The sequence below is a fragment of the Onychomys torridus genome, chromosome X (assembly GCF_903995425.1).
Source record: "Onychomys torridus chromosome X, mOncTor1.1, whole genome shotgun sequence".
Classification (NCBI taxonomy): Eukaryota; Metazoa; Chordata; class Mammalia; order Rodentia; family Cricetidae; genus Onychomys; species Onychomys torridus.
In genome coordinates this window covers 128854278-128874169 of record NC_050466.1, presented here as the reverse complement: position 1 = coordinate 128874169, position 19892 = coordinate 128854278, and the positions used below count along the sequence as shown (strand labels likewise).

General features: G+C 37.8%; 1 protein-coding gene across 1 annotated transcript; it reads left to right on the top strand.

Annotated features, from left to right (window-relative positions):
- The first annotated feature begins 2197 nt into the window (after positions 1–2197).
- LOC118574462 (periphilin-1-like) lies at positions 2198–3211 on the top strand. The gene is made up of 2 exons (XM_036175375.1): positions 2198–2249; positions 2433–3211. The coding sequence occupies exon 2, from the start codon at positions 2498–2500 to the stop codon at positions 3209–3211; it is 714 nt and encodes a 237-aa protein (XP_036031268.1). The 5' UTR covers positions 2198–2249; positions 2433–2497.
- Positions 3212–19892: the final 16681 nt, after the last annotated feature.

The window sequence follows — 19892 nt, the reverse complement described above, 5'->3', positions numbered from 1 at the left end:
ATATGTTCTTGGTCTGATAATGGTGCTAGTATGGGTTTCATCCTGTGAAAAGGAAGGTAAATCCAATCAAAAAGTGGTTGGTTACACCAATACCATTTGAGCTACTATTATACCAGTGGCCATGTTTTATGCCGATCATTGTTGTAGATCAAAGGATTCATAGATAGGTATGACTGATGATTACTTCTCTCCATTGGTGGCCTGCATAGCACCTTCCAGCACATGGAAAATAGCCAGCAGGGATGAAATATTTAGGCCATTACCGACTTGATTCTGCTGTGTTCTATAACTCAAGTATGGTTATCTTCAACAATAGGGTCAATGAAAATAAAAGGCCATAGTGTTATGATATTTTGAGTCATATCTGGTATCTGTACTCTGAAGTATGTGAATACATGACTGGTACCTCAATTCTGTACCATTGATTATTGTTTTGTTTTATAGTAAAACCACACAGCTTCCATGTCTATGGATTTGGAAGTGCGAGTTTTCATATTTTTGTTTTTTCTGCCCTGTTTTCCTTTCCCTCTTTTTTTTTCTTCAGGCATTTCTTACCTATTCTTGAATCTTCACTATAACCTGTGAAGTTCAGATTCAACTTGTCAAATTTCTTAAAAGTCTCTGTTGAGATTTTATTAGAATCATTAAATATGAACATGAGATATGTTAGAATTGATATATTGATACAAGAATTCTGTCCATAGTTATTATCTCCATTTATGTGTGTCTTGTTGATTGTCTTCCAATAAAACTTTGTAATGGCCTATAAAAATGCTCTTCCACATTATTAATTTTATTTTAAGGTACTTCAATTTTTTACTATTGAAATGTATTAGAACATTATGATTTTTTGCTATTATATAAATTAATTTAAAAAATTCATTTTGCCTCTGTTCAATATGTTAAATAAACATTTTATTACCTTGTATTTTAAGGTAATTTAATTTTTCACTACTGAAATTTATTATAATATTATGATTTGTTGCTATTATATAAAGTAATTTAAAAATTCATTTTACATTGGTTAAATATGTTAAATAAATATTTTATAAGCTTGTATTCTTTGCATTATGATTTAAATATTTATTTATATCTTATTTAATTTAAAAATTTTTAGAAATGAAGATACAATTACATCCTTTCCTTTTCTATTTCCTTCCCTTCCATATCCTCTCCTCCTGGATGCCTCTCAAATTTATGATCTCTTTTCCTTATTACATGCACACGTGCTCATGTGCACACACACATACACACAGATACACACGCACAAACACACACAGACACATAAATATATAAATACAATCTTCCCAGTGTATTTAGTGTTGCTTGTATATGATCTGGAGCTGACCACTTGATATTGGTAACCAGTTAAAAGAGTCATCCCTGGGAAAGACTAGTTATTTAGCAGTCTATATTTCATTTTTAAGGGTGGAACCCTGTGAGATTTCCTCCTTTCAAGTTAACATATTGATTGGTATTGTCCTTGTTCGGGTCTTTTTTAGGAAGTCATTTTGTTGAAATATCATGGGTGAAGCTTCCCTTTCATTTCTGGTTCCTATAATCTTTCCTCCTCCTCTTAATGATGCTTCCTGAGCCTTAGAGGCAGGAGTTGTAATGTGTGTGTGTGTGTGTGTGTGTGTGTGTGTGTGTGTGTGTATGTGTGTAGGTTGGGGCTAGACACACTTGTTCTCTGAATTTGAGTGGTTGTGGGTTGTAGTTTTATGCAATGGTCACTCTCTGTTGCAAAGACAAGCTCTTTTGGTGAGGGATGAGAGCTACACTTATTTGTAGTAAGTGGAATTCACTTAGGAATTGTAATTATTTAGTAAAATGGTAGTACTGCACTCTCCTCTATGACACATGACCACACGAGTGTCAGGTAATTTCCAAGCTTTCAAGTACCAGGCATGATTTCCCCGCTGTTGAGTAGGCCTAAGTCTAATTAGAGAGCTGTTGATTGGGTTTCAGCAGCAGCAGTGGAACGTAAGCATTGGAGAGTTCCAATGACGAATTTTTAGACAATAACAGATTCTTGAGCTGAGCCATGAGTATGGTTGCAAATTGAAAGTGAACAGTAAGGGAAGTAAGTATTTCTGTTCGGAGAAGTCCACTGACTTCCACAAGAGGTGAGATGTGGTCTGAGGGATGGTATGACTACAAGCGACTTCCAGGAAAACAAGCGCAGGGATGGTATGACTATAAGCGACTTCCAGGAAAACAAGCGCCTCCTTGGAGCCATCCCAGTGATGGCAACCATAGATTAATTAATGTTGTGCCAAAGAGACTGCCTCTGGGAGACAAGAGATCATCTCTGCTAGCCAGACCCGATGAAGGAGGCTACGGTAGATACTACTGTCACGTTGATGACCAAGAAGGGGATGAAGGCGGCTGTTTTTCTCAGGATCCAGGAAGTGGCCCATCTTACAAAAGAGGCCAGTATGGCTACCGATGGTCAAGAGATGAGTATTCCACAAGCCAACAGGCTGAATACAGGGCCATGAGAAATGCCTTTAGAAGGAAACATTTCTACTCTTCCCATTATTCAAGACAACAACCTCCCCATAAACGGGGCACTCCTTTTTTGAGAGAATCTCGTGTGGGCGGGAAGGACTCCCTACACAGCAGATTTGGCTCCAGTCTCAGCAGTAGAAGCAGGATGCGCTCCTTCCATCAGCCTCGGCGTACATGTAAAGAGAGAGCCATGCAGTTTTTGACAACATCAAGAGATACTGTGCCCTCAAGTTCTTCATCCAAGGTGTTAAAAAGCCCCAGCCGGCTGACTGAGAAGGAACAGGCTGAGGCTGCAATCAAGTGGGCTAATGAAGATCCCAAGAAGTCAGAAGGAAATGACTTGGCTGAAATTTCTGAGTTTGAGACAGGATCCAAGGCACCATTATGTATCAACCAGACAGAAGAACCCGAGTCAAACGCAACAGAAGGCATAGAACCGAGAGAAGAGAGCCAGCTTAGCATTCGCTCAAAGGCAATTGCATCAAAAATCACAGAGATTGAGACGGTTTACCGACAAGACTGTGAAACTTTTGCAACGGTGGTGGAAAGGCTGGTGGAAAAGGATCCTTCCTTAGAAAAATCTATACAGTTTGCAATGAAGCAGAGTTTGCATGAAATAGGTGAGCAACGTGTTGAAGAACTGAAGCATTTCATTATGGAGTATGACAATTCTACTCAAGATTTTGGAGACCCTTTTTAGAAGAATTAGGGCTCAGGTCAAAAAACATGTTTAAAGCTTCTAGATTTCTTACCTTTGGATTGTTTAATCCTTATTATTTTGTGATGAAGAGAAATATTTTATGATAACTGGCCATGTTGCTAGTATCAAATAAACATCTATAATAACTTTTAAAGTCTCCTAATTAGAATGTTTTCCCTATGTGTAGAATCGTCTAATCCATCTTCATACACCTCCTCCCTCCCAAAAATAATGTTCAATTAATTTTTTAATGTTTGAAATAGCAGTTCTGGAGAGCAATTCTCTGAACTTATGTTCTATAGTCTTATTATGGTGTTTTGGTCTCAGGAGCATAATTTGCAGTTAGAGATCATTCCAGGTTGCATCTCATAGGCATTGTTAGCATTTTGATTTGAGTTAGACTTGCTGCTTGATTTTTGTCCACTTTGAAACTTTCAATGAAGTCAACATATGCTGTCTTAAGGAAGTAGAACTTAGCTGTCTTACAATATTTGCTTTGAGAATAATTCTTATTTAGTATAGCAAATAAGCACTTAAAAATCTCTAAAGGACACATTAAAACAAACCCTTCTTCTCAAGTCATTGAACTTAGTGTATCTCTTCTATGAAGTGAAGCTCCTAACTGCTCTCTCTGAACAACATTGTAGATAAGAATGATAGGAGCTTAAACCTGAGATGCGAGATGAATTTTAACTTGAAAATTCTCAGAAACCCTTCTGGTGGAGATAATAAAAAATTAGACTATACAACAACCTGGAATTTTGTTTTGGGCCTGTTCTTTATCAAAGAGGGACCTGACAAGGAGCTCATGCTTGTGATAAAATGACAGATTTCTCTGTTAATTTCCATGATCTAAGTTCTGTAGACTTAGGGAATCTCCTTCTTCAGAAGTGTTATGGAAACTAGGCAGAATAAGGCATTATACCATAGGGAATGTGCTCTAAAAAGGTAGTTCATGATCTAGGAAACAAGGAGGACTCTAAGAGGGATGCACGGATCACCTTGGGAAGGAGAAACAGAAGATATCTACATGAGTAAACTGGGGGTGAGAAGGCCAATCGCGGGAAGGAGATGGGAAATGAGAACATGGTCAAGCTGGGGGGGGGGATGGAGTGGGAGAGCAATGAAAGAGGTATCTTGATAGAAGGAGACATTATGGGGCCAGGGAGAAACGTGGTGCTAGGGAAATTCCCAGGAATCCACAAGGTTGACCCCAGATGAAACTACTAGCAATAGTGGAGATGGTGCCTGAACTGACTTACCCTGAATACCTTAACTTACAGTAAATACCTTAACTGTCATCTTAAAGCCTTCATCCAGTAACAGATGGAAGCAGGTGCAGAGATCCACAATCAAGCACCAGGCTGAGGTCCGTGAGCCAGTCAAAGACAGTGAAGAGGGATTATATGAGAAAGGGGGGTCAAGATCATCATGGAGAAATCTACAGGGACAACTGAACTAAATTCATGGAAACTCACTAACTTTAGACCAACAGCTGTGGAGCCTGTATGGGACTGAACTAGGCCCTCTGCATGCAGGAGACAGTTGTGTAGTTTGGTCTGTTTGAGGGGCCCCTGGCAGTGGAATCAGAAACTATCCCTGGCTCATGAGCTGGCTTTCTGGATCGCATTACCTATGGAGAGACAACTTGCTCAGACTTCATACATGGGGGAGAAGCATGGTCCTGCCTTAACTGAATGTACCAGGCTTTGTGTTCTCCCATGGATGGACTAACCCTTTTGGAGGAGGGGATGGGGAGAGGATTGGGGAGAAGGTAGGGGAAGGATATGGAGGAGGGATGAGAGGGGGTTCTGTGGTTGGTATGTAAAATGCATTTAAAAAATAAAAAACAAAGTCAGTTCATGTATCCGGGATAAGTCCTGTTCCCATTGCCAGGGGGTGGGATGAGGGGAAGTTGGGGGAATAATAAGAAGGGGAGGGAGGGAGAAGAGGGGTTGGTATGTAAAATGAAAACAAGCAAAAGTAAATAAAAATTAATATAAAAATGACACGTGACAGAAGACAGAAAGGCCAGCAGAGCTCCCCTCACCTTGTAAGTGAGCCAGTGAACAAGCAAATAGACAATTAGGACATTCCACTCACTTCTTCATCCTTCCCAGCATAGCATTGAGCCAAAATACACAATTTGGGACATTAGGTACATTAAAAATCACATGTAGATGTAATTCTAAATGGTCTTATTAAATAAGAAACACAGAGCCAAATGCAGATGTCAAAGCCCAGAGATTGAGCAGTAGCCAAGAGCTAAGACCACCTTATCTTACTTCTTGCTGCTGTCCTTCCCCTAAGAGAGAGAACTTCTTCCTGTGTCCTGTCTTTTTATTGCCTTCTGTTCTGACTTCTCATTGTTTCTAAACTCAACCACATGACTTCCTCATCACTGCCTGTCTATACAGACCTCCAGGTCTCTATGTTTCTTACTGAGATTCAAGGTTTGGGTCACCACTTGGCTGTGTCCTTGAACACACAGAGATTCTGCCTGCCATGTGATCGGGTTAAGGGTATGTGCTACCACTACCAGACTTCTGCTAAATGGCTTGCTCTTAGCTCTGATCTCCAGGCAAATTTATTAACATACAAATAAAATCACATTTCAGCACAAATAAAATATCAACATAATCACAGTCTTAATTATTACTGCCCAATTTCATTACCTTTTTTTGACTCAGGGTTTTACAGTCTAGACCTAGCTAGACTGAAAACCATTGTGTAGTCCAGGCTGGCCTCAAACTCACAGAGATCCCCCTGCTTCTGCCTCCTGCATGCTGGGATTAAACACATGTGCTACCATCCTCAGTATTCTGTTGGTTATGGCCAAGATGTAAGAGCTGGTGATGCATACTTGTAAGCAGATTTTTTTTCCTTTGGGCCTCCAACTCACAATTTAAAAAATGACATAGAGACATATTATTAATTATGAAAAGCTCAGCCTATAGATTAGGCTTGTCCCACTAGCTCTTATAATTTAAATTAACCCATTTATATCAATCTATGTTTTGCCTCGGCTTATTACCTCTTTTCCATCTTGCACCTCCTGTTTCCACTCCATGTTTCATGGTGTCTGTTACACACCCTATATTCATCTCTCTTTCCCTCTTTCTTCCTTGAAGTCCTGTCTAACCTCTTTCTGCCTAGCTATTGGCCATTCAGCTCTTCATTAAAACAATCAGAAGGTGCCTTGACAAAGACACATCTTCACTGTGAACAAAACAATTATTCCACAATACGTTCTTAGCAATATTTTGCTAAGCTGGTAATTGTGGTACTTTGGTGTCACAGCTGGGTCGTTGTATTTGTTGTTTCCTTCCCTTGGCTGCTTGCACAGCACCTAGTACTATGAAAACTAGTCCTCAGGTTGCAGACTTTCAGGTCGGATCCAGCTTTAATCCTTCCAGTCCTGTGTCTGAAGTACATGGTATTTTCCAGCAAGAGACACTTATCTTCAACTTCTGTGAGACAGTCAAGGTCAATGTCAATATCCCATATTGTTTTGGGACTCTCTTAAACACCCCTTACCAACAATCAAAATGGAGTGTTTCATCCCTGGTACTGGGGATTTTGCTAGACAGTCTATGGCTTTTTGCAGAAACATTGACAGCTCAGCTGGGGAAATTTTCATTTAAACTACTGATGTACACACACACACACACACACACACACACACACGTCATTTTAGATAAATAATCATTGTGTTAGTTAGAGTTTCTGTTGCGGTGAAGAAGCACCATTACCCAAAAACAAGTTGAGGAGGAAAGGGTTTATTTGGCTTACATTCCCATATCACTGTTCATCATCAAAGGAAGGCAGGACAGGAACTCAAACAAGGTAGCAACCTGGAGGCAGGAGCTGATGCAAAGGCCTTGAAGGAATACTGTTTGCTAGCTTGCTTCCCATGGCTTACTGAGCCTGCTTTCTTATAGAACCCAGGACCACCAGCCCAGGAATTGTACCATCCTTAGTTTTCTGGGCCAGACCCTGTAGATGTAACTGTCTTGTTAAATAAGAAACAAAGAGTCAATTGCAGAGTTAAAAGCCAAGAGGTCAGAGCAATAGCTGAGAGCTGAAAACCTTACCCTTCACTGCTGCTGTGTCTTTCCTCTCCTCAAGAGACCTACTTCCTGGGTCCTGTCTTTCATATAGACTTTCTCTTCTGCCTTCTCATTGGTTATAAACCCAGCCACATGACCTCCTCGTCACTGCCTGTCTGTACAGACCTCCAGGTCTTCTATGGTTGGTATTGAGATCAAAGGTGTGTGTTGCCATGCTGGCTGTATGCTTGAACACACAGAGATCCACCTAGCTCTGCCTCCCAAGTGCTGGGATTAAAGGTGTGCATCACCACCGCCCGGCTTGTGCTATGGCTTGCTCTGACCCCAAGGCAACTTTATTAACATACAAATAAAATTACATTTCAGTACAATTAAAATAATAACCACCAATGGCTACCTAAGATAAAACCCTGTAGGCTTGACTTACAGCCCAATCTTATGGAGGCGTTTTCTCAGTTGAGGCTCCCTCCACTCAGATGATGCTAGTTTGTGTAAAGTTGACACAAAACTAGCCAGCAAACCACTATGGCTTTTTTCAAGCATCCTTACTGTTATTTCCACCTCTTTCCCTCCTTCCCCATTTGTATTGACCACCTTCTCTCCATTCCAATGAAAACCTCCCCTGTTTTCACTATTTGCCGTCATCACATCATTTGTATGTTGTTATTCTTCACTCTAGGGCTCCTTTCCACACCCCTCCCCTCCATGCTACCACTTGACTTTCATAGTTTCTTTTTTTTTTCCCCAGAGCTAGGCAAGCACTCTACCATTGAGCTAAATCCCCAACCCCCAACTTTCATAGTTTCTGTATTTACTCCAGGTTTCATATTCACATCAGAAGTTTTGGAGGTAGGAATCACAGAAGAATGAGAACATGTGCTATTTGACTTTCTGTGTCTGGGTTAATTCACTTAATATATTTTCTAGTTCTATCCCTTTGCCTCTAGATTTCATTTTCCTTACAGATGAATAGTATTCCTCAGTATGTATGTACTGCATTCTCATTACCCATTCATTAGTTGAAAGCTATTTAGGTTATTTCCTTTTCTAGTCTATGTGAATAGAGTAGTGATGAACAAGACTGAGCAAGTATCTGGGGTAGGATGTCAAGAACTTTGGACATATGCCAAATAATTGCATAGCTTGCTCCCAATGTACGTGTTTGCCTGCATGTGTGTACAAACTACATGCATGTCATGCCCACAGAGATCAGAAGAGGTGTCAGATCTTCTGGAATTGGAGGCAGGACACAGGAAAACTTTCAGCTACAACAGAGGAGGGAGGGGATCTGTAGTTGGTATGTAAAATGAATAGAAAATTTCTTAATAATAATAATAATTTCCTCATTTTTTAATATGTTAAAAATTATTTCTTAATTTTTTTGGATATTGGTATATAATTACATCATTTCCCCTCATCCTTCTTCTGAATCCCCATATACCCCTCCTTGTTCTCTCTTAAGTTCATAGCCTTGTTTACACTCATTTTTGTTACATGCATATCTGTATATATACATGTCTATAGATATATATTTCTAAATAAAACCTTCTCAGTCTGTATAATGTTACTAGTATGTATGTTTTCAGTGCTGGCCATTTGATATTAGACAAATGGTATGCTCTTCCCTGGGGAAGACTATTTCTCCTGAATTTAGCATTCCTTGCTTGCATGTAGTTCTTTGTGCAGGGTTGAAGTCTCCTGAGCATCCTCTCTTCTCAGTAAGTTTCTAAATAAGATATGTCTGATGAAATGATTATGATGGGTATTTTGTCTTTAATGTATCAAAAGAATGAATTACATTTATGGGTTTGCTCATATTAAGCCAGCTTTGCTTTGCTAAGGTAAATCTGACTCTAATAATGTATTTTTGCATTTATGTGTCACTAGTTTCTGTTTTGTTTTCTTTTTACAAATTTTATGTATTTGTATTATGTGAAGAGGCATTTTGTCTGCATGTGCATCTGTGCACTAAGTGGGTGTCTTGTGTCTGGAGGACAAAAGCGGGTGTTAGAACTCTGAGACTGGAGATACTGATGATTGTGAACCTCCATGTGGGTGCTGGGAGTCAAAGTCTGGTCCTCTGGAAGAGCAGCTAGTGCTCTTAGGTGCTGAGGTCTCTCTCAAACCTGCTCTTTACTGCTTTATCTGTGTTCATCATGACACTTGTCTACAATGTGTCTTAGTCAAGCTGTCTTGTTTTAAGGTCAGAAATAAGTCATTTTCTCTCTTCTGGTCTTTGAAAATATCGAGTAGTATTTCAATAATCTTTCCTTGGTTAATGGAACATTAGATATCAAAAGTAATCTAAGTCCAGTCTTCACTTTATATGAAGAATTTAAATAATGTTTCAAAATTTTTATAATTATAAGAATATTCAGGCTTCCTGCATAATATTTAATTGGTTTGGTAAGGTATAACTTTGTATGTAATACAATTAACTCAGTCATCAACATTACTGGATACAATGATTTATTTTAGTATTTTTAAGTTCCTTTATTTTAAAACAAACTTTAAATATTTTTAAACACTGAAGTTGTACTAATAAATTTTAACTCCAGTGACAGGGCATCAGGATTTGATGAGTACTATAGTACATGATGTACAGAAATACATTCAAGCAAATACTCAGGAACATAAGATAAAAATCTCAAAAAATTTATTGAAATAGCACAGATAATGATTACTAATTTAAAGTTGATCTTTCAATAGCTTTTGGTGTATGTTCTCAATATTCAGCCAGTACAATAAAATTTTATAATATTTGCGTGACAACAAAAGTCATCTTTTGTAAAGTAGCAGCCATTTTTATTTCTTCTGTTCCATACACCTATTAAACTATACTCTATCCCTGTAATTTCTCTATTAAAGACATTTCATGTAAATTCTATCATATAGAGCGTGGCCTTGTGGGCCTGACATTTTTCATTTACAATAAAAATTTCAAGGTTCTTCTGAGTTATGGCATGAATCAGTACTTCATTCCTTTTAGCTAATTAGAAATAACTTGTTTGCTGTGCTCATAGGGACCTATACCTAAGACTACACTCATTAAGTCATGTGATAACTTTTTTTTTCTGAGAAACCATTGAATTCTTTTATATTCTCACTGACAATGTGTATAGAGTTGGGGAATGGAAAAGAGGGAATAGAGTGAGAAATGATATAAACATAGTCCTCATATATAAAATCTCCCCAAAGTTTTAACTGTATCAAATCCTTATTAGTAATTGCTGTGTGTTGCCTTTTAAATGGAGATAGCCTTAGTGAGTATGAAATTATTTGTTTTAATTTACATTTTCCAATGTTTAATAATGTTGGATATTTCCTCATGTTCTTGTTAGACTATTCTATGTCTTCTTTGTAAAATGTCTAGTTGAGTTCTTTGCCCATTTTTAAATTGAGAGAATTTTCCTTTTGTTGTAAAGCTGTAAGCACTGAAAACAGATGTTCAAACAAAATACATAGTATTGATAAAAACTTCCTTTCTCTATGGGTTTTCATTCATTTCACTTCCTCAATAATGTCTTCTGGAGCAGAAACATCTTCAATGTTGATAAAAATCAACTAATCATTAATCATGTATTACTTGAGAATTTAGTGTCATATATAAGATCACAGGGTTTGAATTTAATACTTTATTTTAAGAGACTTATTTGTTGGCTCTTATGTGAGGTCATTAACTGTTTTTGACTTAGTTTTTTGTGTATGAAGGTAGAATTTTCTTCTTTTCCTTGTTAAAACCATATTCAAAGCATCATTTGTTGATAAGACTATTCTTTCCCCCATTGAATTATCTTGAAATTAGTGGAAAATTAGCAGATCTTAAATGTAAGATTTTTTTCTATTTTGCCAACCATATCCCATGGAACAACAGGCTGTACTAGTACCACATTGTGTTAATCTGTGTAGGTTTGTAGCAAGTTTTGAAATCAGAAATATGTGTCTTCCTGTGTTATCTTACATTTTTGTTTACTTTTTGGTAGCTCACATGTGCTGTGTGCTAACTTTAGTAGCTTTTTCATTTGGAGTATTGAATTTTCCTATTGCTTAATTTTTAAAATCTCTCTCTCTCTCTCTCTCTCTCTCTCTCTCTCTCTCTCTCTCTCTCTCTCTCTCTCCCTCTCTCTTGGTTTATTCGAGACAGGCTTTATCTGTGTAGCTTTGTAGCTTGTCCTGGAACTCACAGAGATCTGCCTGGCTCTGCCTCCTGAGTGCTGGGATTTAAGAAATGCAGAACTGCTGCCCAGCCTTTAAGATCTCTTTTTCTTAATTTCCTTAAAATAAATTATATCTAAATTTTGGACCACAATATCCTTGAATTCTTTGACCATATTTGAAATGGCTTATTGTAAAATTTTTATCCAGTATTTATGCCTAACATTTAGCTTTTCTAGTAATAGTTTCCATCGTTTTTTCTTGCTATATATCTTTTGTTGTTGTTTCTTTGAATATCTCACATATTATCAGTTCCAGACTGGACATTTTAAATAATATTAATTAATGTGTCAGCACTAGAAGTTAGATGGTTACCCAGCCTTAACATTCATTTGTTTTTATTTTTAATGTTGTTGCTGTTTATTGATTAGAGTATTTGTTCTTTGCTGTGTGTAATCTCTGATGTCTCCTCTCACTGAGCTATAAACTGACAAAATGACAGAAATTTTCTTAAGTTCCTGAAACCAGTTATTCTGCTGTTATTACTGAGAATCTCTGTCTGCATTTTGGAGGAAAACTTAAATACTCATGCAGGAAACAGACAATACTGCTTTAGTCTTTACTTTTTGCTAGTGGCTTTCTCAACTCCGAAGAATATGCTAGAGCCTTGAAAATCCCTTATGGGTAACTCATTCAGCTTCACTTCTCAACTTCCTCAGACAGCCTAAAATTCAAACTCCCCCTGGATGCTTTCATTAGACTTCCTTGGGGAAAATGTCTTTTTTAGCTTTGGGCAAGCCCTGAATCTCGTCCAAAAATATAGTTTTCAATTGAGTGTTCTGGAGAACTAGCCATGGCATTTCTTTGGGAATGGGGCTTTGAAGTACTTTAAATTCTATGCTGTCTTTCAAATGCTTGCCAGGCTGCTGCTTTCCCACATGACAGCAAGCCATTAATCTTCAAGGATATCAGAACTATAAAGAGATAGGAACACTGTAAGTGAAAATATTTTTTCACAAGAACCAATTTGAAAAATCTTTCCCGAATGGCTGCAAGTCTTACGAAAATGCTGATTCTTATGTGTGACAGTTTCCTTTACAGAGAAGAAATTTTTTCATGCTGTTCCCATCTAGTTTTGTTTTATAATAATTTTTTCTATGATGTGTCTTGGACCTTTTTAGTTCCGTAATTATGTATATTTAAAGGGCTGAGGTTTACAATATTTCAGAAGTTGGGATTACTTTGTGGGAGTCAAGTGCCATTAACATAGTAAAACTTTATTCATTAACAGAGTAACACTCCAATTATAATTAATTTTGGATTTTTTGAGAAAAATATTCATCATTTACCCTAGACTAGAACATGCTATGCATACCTTCCTGACCTCCAAAACATGTTCTTCTTGTCTTGTTCTTTTTAATGCTGCAAATATAAGGATCCACTGCTATGCTCAGTCTTGGTCTGTCTTTCACAATATTTTGTAGTTTTATGTGTAGGATTTCGTGTATTGTTCATTATGCTTATTACTAAGTGCTTGCTGACATTTTTACATTTTTAAAATTTGGCGTGTATGTGTGAGTGTGTTTGCTATGACATACATGTGGAGGTGAGTGGATAACTATAAGAAAGATAGCCGGGTGGTGGCAGCACATGCCTTTAATCCCAGCACTTGGGAGTCAGAGGTAGGCGGATCTTTGTGAGTTTGAGGCCAGCTTGGTCTACAGAGCGAGATCCAGGAAAGGCACCAAAACTACACAGAGAAACCCTGTCTCAAAAAAAAAAAAAAAAAAAAAAAAGAAAGAAAGAAAGAAAGAAAGAAAGAAAGAAAGAAAGAAAGAAAGAAAGACAATCTTTCCTTCTGTTGGTTCCTGGAATTGAATTCAGGTCATCAAGCTTAAGAGCAAGCATCTTTACTTTCTGAGCCATCTTGCTTGCCCAAATTTCTTATTTTTTATGTCACTGCAATTGTTATGTATTTTAAAACTTCATCACTTGATTTCTGCTGGTAAATGTATATTTTTCAAAGCTAAATCTTGTGTCTGGTTGTAGTACAAATGCCTAAAATATTGACCTAATATTTGTTGTCTTGACTTCTGATAGAACCAGAAAAGCCCTTACTACCTGACTGTGCATCCCGTCCTCATTTTCTTCTGTCATGGGTTAAATTTCCATGGACAAAAGAACCAAGCACAGATCCTGCTGATCCTGCATGAATGAAGTTTCGATTCCTTCCTGCCCACAGAATCAAAGCAGGTCAGTCATTTCCTTTATAGGAACTAGGAGTCACCTCATCCTCTTGATACCATAAAGCTTGGTTCTACAGCACGTTACACTTACTATGTCTGTGACCATAAACTTCAAATGGTCTTATGTGCATGTAGTGCTTTCCTCTTTTGGACTTTGAGTAACCAATACCTTGCTGTGGATCTCATCTGCATAGAGTGGCAACTATCTGTTAATAAATATGCATGAATTGAAGTGAGAATTTTCTTTACAAACACAGTTCAAAATAGCAAACTAAAACACCTCATCTAGCCGAGCAGTGTTTGTCTTATTATTTTATAAATTTAAATTAATTAAATTAATTTGCAATCTAGCCTTTTGAGGCAAAGTCTCATTGTGTAGCAGTGATTGGCCTGGAACTCACTATTTAGACCAGGCTGACCTTGAACTTGAAATCATCTTTCTTTCTCTGCAGCTGAAGCACTGGGATTATTAATGTCTGCCACATACCCAGATAAATTTACTTTTTGGGAGTATCACACATAAAAAGTACATTCATGAAGTACTATGTAATAATTCCTCTTTTACCAAACTCAAGTTAGTGTTCAGTGTGATGTTCAAATCAAAATAATTATATCTATGGCCTCAAACATTGATCTTTCCTTTGTGGTAGATATATTTAAAATCCTTTTATCTAGATGTTTTCTAAATGTGTGGTACATTATTATCATTTATAGTGGCTGTACTCCTCTCCCCAACCCCTGGTAACCATTATTCTATCTCAGCTTCTGTGAGGACAACTGTGGTGATATTGTGTTCCCCAAAATATTGTGCACCTTAATAAACTTATCTGGGGCCAGAGACAGAACAGCCACGATATTAAACATAAGGATAGGCAGTAGTAGCACATCCTAGCATTCCAGAGACAGAAATCCATCTGTTCAAGGATACAGCCAAGCATAGTGACTCATGCCTTTAATCCCAGATATCGAGCCTTTAATCCCAGGGAGTGATGGTAGAAAACAGAAAGGTATATAAGGTGTGAGGACCAGAAACTAGATGCATTTGGCTGGTTAAGCTTTTAGGCTTGGGAGCAGCACAGTTCAGCTGAGATTCATTTGGATGAGGACACAGAGGCTTCCAATTTGAGGAAACAGGATCAGCTGAGGAACCGGTGAGGTGAGGTAATTGTAGCTTGTTCTGCTTCTCTGATCTTCCAGCATTCACCCCAATAACTGGCCTTAAGTTTGATTTTATTAATAAGAACCTTTAAGATTTGTGCTACAGTCAACTATTTTACATTTGACCTATGAGTGATACTACATAGCATTTGTCTTTCTGTGTCAGACTTAATTCATTTTACATAAAGATCTCCAGTTCTGCACATATTATTGCAAATAGGATGATTTAATTTTTCATTATGGTTGAATAGTCTTATTTGTATATTTGTCTTATTTTTCTTATCTGCTAATGTATTGGACAATAAGTTGTTTCAATATTCTTGACTATTTTGAATAGTGCTACAGTAAGCAGAGAGTATGAACATATATTCATAGGCTGATTTCATTTCCTTTGGATGCATACCCAGTAGTATTTTGTCGCATCATGTGGTGTTTATGTATTTTTAGGAACATCAATACTGTTTTTCACAATGACTACCAAATTCACATTCCTCAACCATGTGCAAACAGTTCCCTTTTCTATGCATCCACACTATTTGTCTTTGTAATAATAGCAGTCCTCACTGGCATAACGTGATATTGCATTGTGGGTTTGAGTGTGTGTACACATGTGTGTTCAGATGCACATTTCTATGTGTTCCAGTGTATGTGGAGACCAAAGGGCAGTGATGGGTTTCTTCCTAATTTCCTTTCCACCTTATTTTGAAAGACAGGCTCTGTTCATGAAATTAAAACTTGCTGATCTAGATAGATGGCCCATCCAGCTAGCGCTAGAGATCCTCCTACTATAGTTTAATTTTATTTAATTTAAATTTATTACTGGTACATACTGCTATGTCCAACTTTTGTATATGTGGGCTGGTGATTGAAAACAGGTCCTCAGACTTGCATTGCATGTTCTTTACCAACTTAGATATCTCCTTATTCTTGCACTGTGACTTTGATTCCCTTGCTTTCTAGCTTTATTAGAGTTTCAATTTAGATTACTCTTATAATAGACTCTGTCTGTTTCTGTGTGTTTTCCTCCATCATTTTTGCTACATTTGTTGACTTTTGCTTTGTGTTTCTTATATGACTTAGGAAAAACAATTTAATTTTCAATTTTACTTTAGTTTTTGGAGAAATCTGCATGTGTTTGCATATTCATGTGTCTGTGTGTGAGTGCAGGTGTATATGGGCCATGGTTCAATACAGAAATCATAGGACATTTCTTGGGAGTCAGTTCTCTCCTTGTACCTTTGTGATCCAGGGATTTAACTCAGGCCATCACTTCTGAATGCAAGTGCCTCTTTCTACTGAACAAGCTTACTGAACTTAGAAAAAATTTTTTGACTGTTGATAAACTATTTGGAAGTGAAAGAAGCTTACCATTGATCTTAGTGATAACATTCTGCCATCACTTCTACTATTGCAGTAATAAATATGGGCCTATGTTTGCCAGGAGTATATTCCTGGTATGTTGTCATTGTATCGGCACCAGAGATGAATTAAAGCCAAATATTTGTCACAAATCCTCTGTTAGCATGTTGTTTAGTATCCATGAGGTGAGTACCTAAAGATTATGGAGCCAACAACTCTGGGTTGAGGTAGACCCAGACACCTTGTTCACAGTTAACAACATGGGAAAAAACCACTCTGGGTGAATCAGTTTTATGGAGTAATCTGTTGTTGTTTGATTTTCTTTTTGTTTTTTTGGAGAGGCCTGCGGCCCAGCTCCCAAATAAGTCCCATGTGGAGGCTTATTCTTACTTAAAAATGCCCAGTCTTAGCTTGGCTTCTTTCTTGCCAGCTTTTCTTAACTTTAAATTATCCCATATGTCTTTTGCCTCTGGGCTTTTTCTGTTCTGTTACTTCTGTAAATCTTACTCTTACTCCATGGCTTGCTGTGTAGCTGGGAGGCTGGCCCCTGGAATCTTCCTCCTTCTCTGGCTTCTTCCTTCTCCTTCCAGATTTCTCCTTTTATTTATCCTCTCTGCCTGCCAGCCCCGCCTGTCCTTTCTCCTGCTTGCTATTGGCTGTTGAGTTCTTTATTAGACTATCAGGTGTTTTATACAGCCAAAGCAACATAGCTTCACAGAGTTAAATAAATGTAACATAAGCAAAAGTAACACACCTTAAAATAATATTCTACATTTCCTCATTTTAGTCTCAATAAAAACACAGGTTTTAACTTTAACATAACTACATACAACAAAAAGAGTTGTCAAGTAAGAATTAATTTTACAATATTCTGTCCAATTGTAGTTAGCATATTCAGATAAAATAATGCATTATCTATCCTATCTTGGTGAATCCAAATTTTTATACCTAACTTATTTTCTGTCATAACTAAGGAAAACTACAACTATAACTATCAAGTCTTCAACTTCATAAAAGACCCAGAAGACTGTAATATTACCTAACAACAGAGACATTTGGCTGCCTGGACAGTCGCTCAAAGTTCCCCTGCAAGTTGGGGCATCCATCTTCAGCCTACAGGCCAAAAATATCTGGCAAACTTTTCAGTGAAGCCAGAAATTTGAATGACTGTCCTAACTTGTTTTGGCAAAGTTCAACAGTCTTTTTCCTGGGTGTCCTGCATGTCCAGTCTGCATAGTATATTGTCAGCACTCAAAGGCAAGAACAGTTTCTTTGCCCAGTGGCTAACTTGCAATCAGAAACTCTTAAAGGAGCCATATGCTTTTCCCCCTCGGCTTTCTCATGCCCTACATGGAAATTCAGAAGACCCACCTTGGTATTTAAAAATTTAAAGAACAGCACCAGGGGAAAGGAAAGGGAAACTGAAAGGAGTTGATGGATAGGTACACAGTCGCTGAAAAGATGACAAAACTACCAGTGAGGAGGAAACCCTACAAAAAGTAAATCCTTAACACTGGTGAACTTTACACTAGTGAGTATTTTGACACACTCTATTCATGTCTCTATATTTTACAGACATTAAAATATGACACCAAACGAGTGGTGTCGACTATGTACACTTGTTTCAGGTCAACACTACAAGATAGTCCTGACCTTAAGGCCTATACAAGGCACCCTCCTGTGCCCACCACCCATGGAGAGGATAGCAGGGGCTTAGGGAGGGATGATAGGGAACCAGGGCCTGGAAGAACAAAAGGACACCTCAACCTGAGACAACAGGGAGGTTGGGGATAGCTCCTGGTGCAAGACAAATACCTGGCAAGTGCATCTGGGTACTGGGTTTCTTTGAACATCTGTTCCATTTGCTCAACCTGCCCCAGTATTAATTGGAATGAGGTTTGCCGCCACCTTTGTGATGAACGGTGCCTTGGAATCTGAATCACAGCCTCGGCTGAGGGCCGTGGCTCCTTCTGGTGAGGCTCCAAGAAAGAGGAGTTAGCCAAGATTCACTTTCTGCCCATAATTTTTCAATGTTCTCCTTAGGGCTGTTGCTTTGTTTTGTTGACCATGTCCTTTGCTCTACAAAAGCTTCTCAGTTTTAACAGGTCCCATTGATTGATTGTTTCTCTCAGTGTCTATGCTACTGGTTTTATATTTAGAAAGTGATCTCCAGTGCCAAAGCGTTCAAGAGTACTTCCTACTTTCTCTTCTATCAGGTTCAGAGTAACTGGATTTATGTTGAGGTCTTTGATCCACTTGGACTTAAGTTTTGTGAATGGTGACAGATATGGATCTATTTGCAGCCTTCTACACATTGACATCCAGTTATGCCAGCACCATTTGTTGAAGATGCTTTCTTTTTTCCATTGTACATTTTTGGCTTCTTTGTCAAAAATTATATGTTCATAGGTGTGCGGGTTAATGTCAGGGTCTTCAATTCGATTCCTTTGGTCCACATGTCATTTATTATGCCAGTAGCAAGCTGGTTTTATTATGGTAGCTCTATAGTAGAGCTTGAGTTTGGGGATAGTGATACCTCCAGAGGTTGTTTTATTGTACAGGATTCTTTTGGCTATCCTGGGTTTTTTGTTTTTTCCATATGAAGTTGAGTATGATTCTTTCCAGATCTGTGAAGAATTGTATTGGTAATTTGATGGGGATTGCATTGAATATGTAGATTGCTTTTGGTAAGATCACATTTTTACTATGTTAATTCTGCCTATCCTTGAGCATGGGAGATCTTTCCATTTTCTGACATCTTCTTCAATTTCTTTTTTCAGGGACTTAAAGTTCTTGTCATATAGGTCCTTCACATGCTAAGTTAGCGTAACCCCAAGGTATTTTATATCATTTGTGGCTATTGGAAAGGGTGATGTATCTCTGATTTCTTTCTCAGCCTGTTTGTCTATTGGATATAGGAGTGCTACTGATTTTTCTTTGAGTAGATCTTGTATCCTGCTATGTTGCTGAAAGTTTTTATTAGCTGTATCAGTTCCTTGGTTGAATTTTTGGGGTCACTCATGTATACTATCATGTCATCTGCAAATTAGGGAAAGCTTGACTTCTTCCTTTCCAATTTGTATCCCCTTAATCTCCTTATGTTGTCTTATAGCTCTGGCTAGAATGTCAAGTACTATATTGAATAAGTATGGGGAGAGGGGACAGCCTTGCCTTGTTCCTGATTTTAGTGGTATTGCTTTGAGTTTCTCTACATTTAATTTGATGTTGGCTGTTGTCTTGCTGTAGATTGCCTTTATTATGTTTAGGTATGTTCCCTGTATTCCTGATCGCTCCAAGACTTTTATCATGAAGGGGTGTTGGATTTTGTCAAATGCCTTTTCTGCATCTAGTGAGATGATCATGTGGTTTTTTTCTTTGAGTTTGTTTACATGGTGTATTACATTGATGAACTTTCATATGTTGAACCACCCACCCTTGCATTCCTGGGATGAAGCCTACTTGATCATGGTGGATAATTGTTTTGATGTGTTCTTGGAGTCTGTTTTCCAGTATTTTATTGAGTATTTTTTGCATCAATGTTCATGAGGGAGATCGGTCTGTAGTTCTCTTTCTTTGTTGCATCATTGTTTGGTTTAGGAATCAGGGTAATTGTAGCCTCATAGAAGGAATTTGGTAATATACTTTCTGCTTCTATTGTGTGGAACAATTTAAAGGGTATTGGTATTAAGTCTT

Bases quoted from the DNA above. Each gene is read 5' to 3' on its own strand.
- LOC118574462 (XM_036175375.1), top strand. From the start codon at position 2,498: ATGAGAAATGCCTTTAGAAGGAAACATTTCTACTCTTCCCATTATTCA.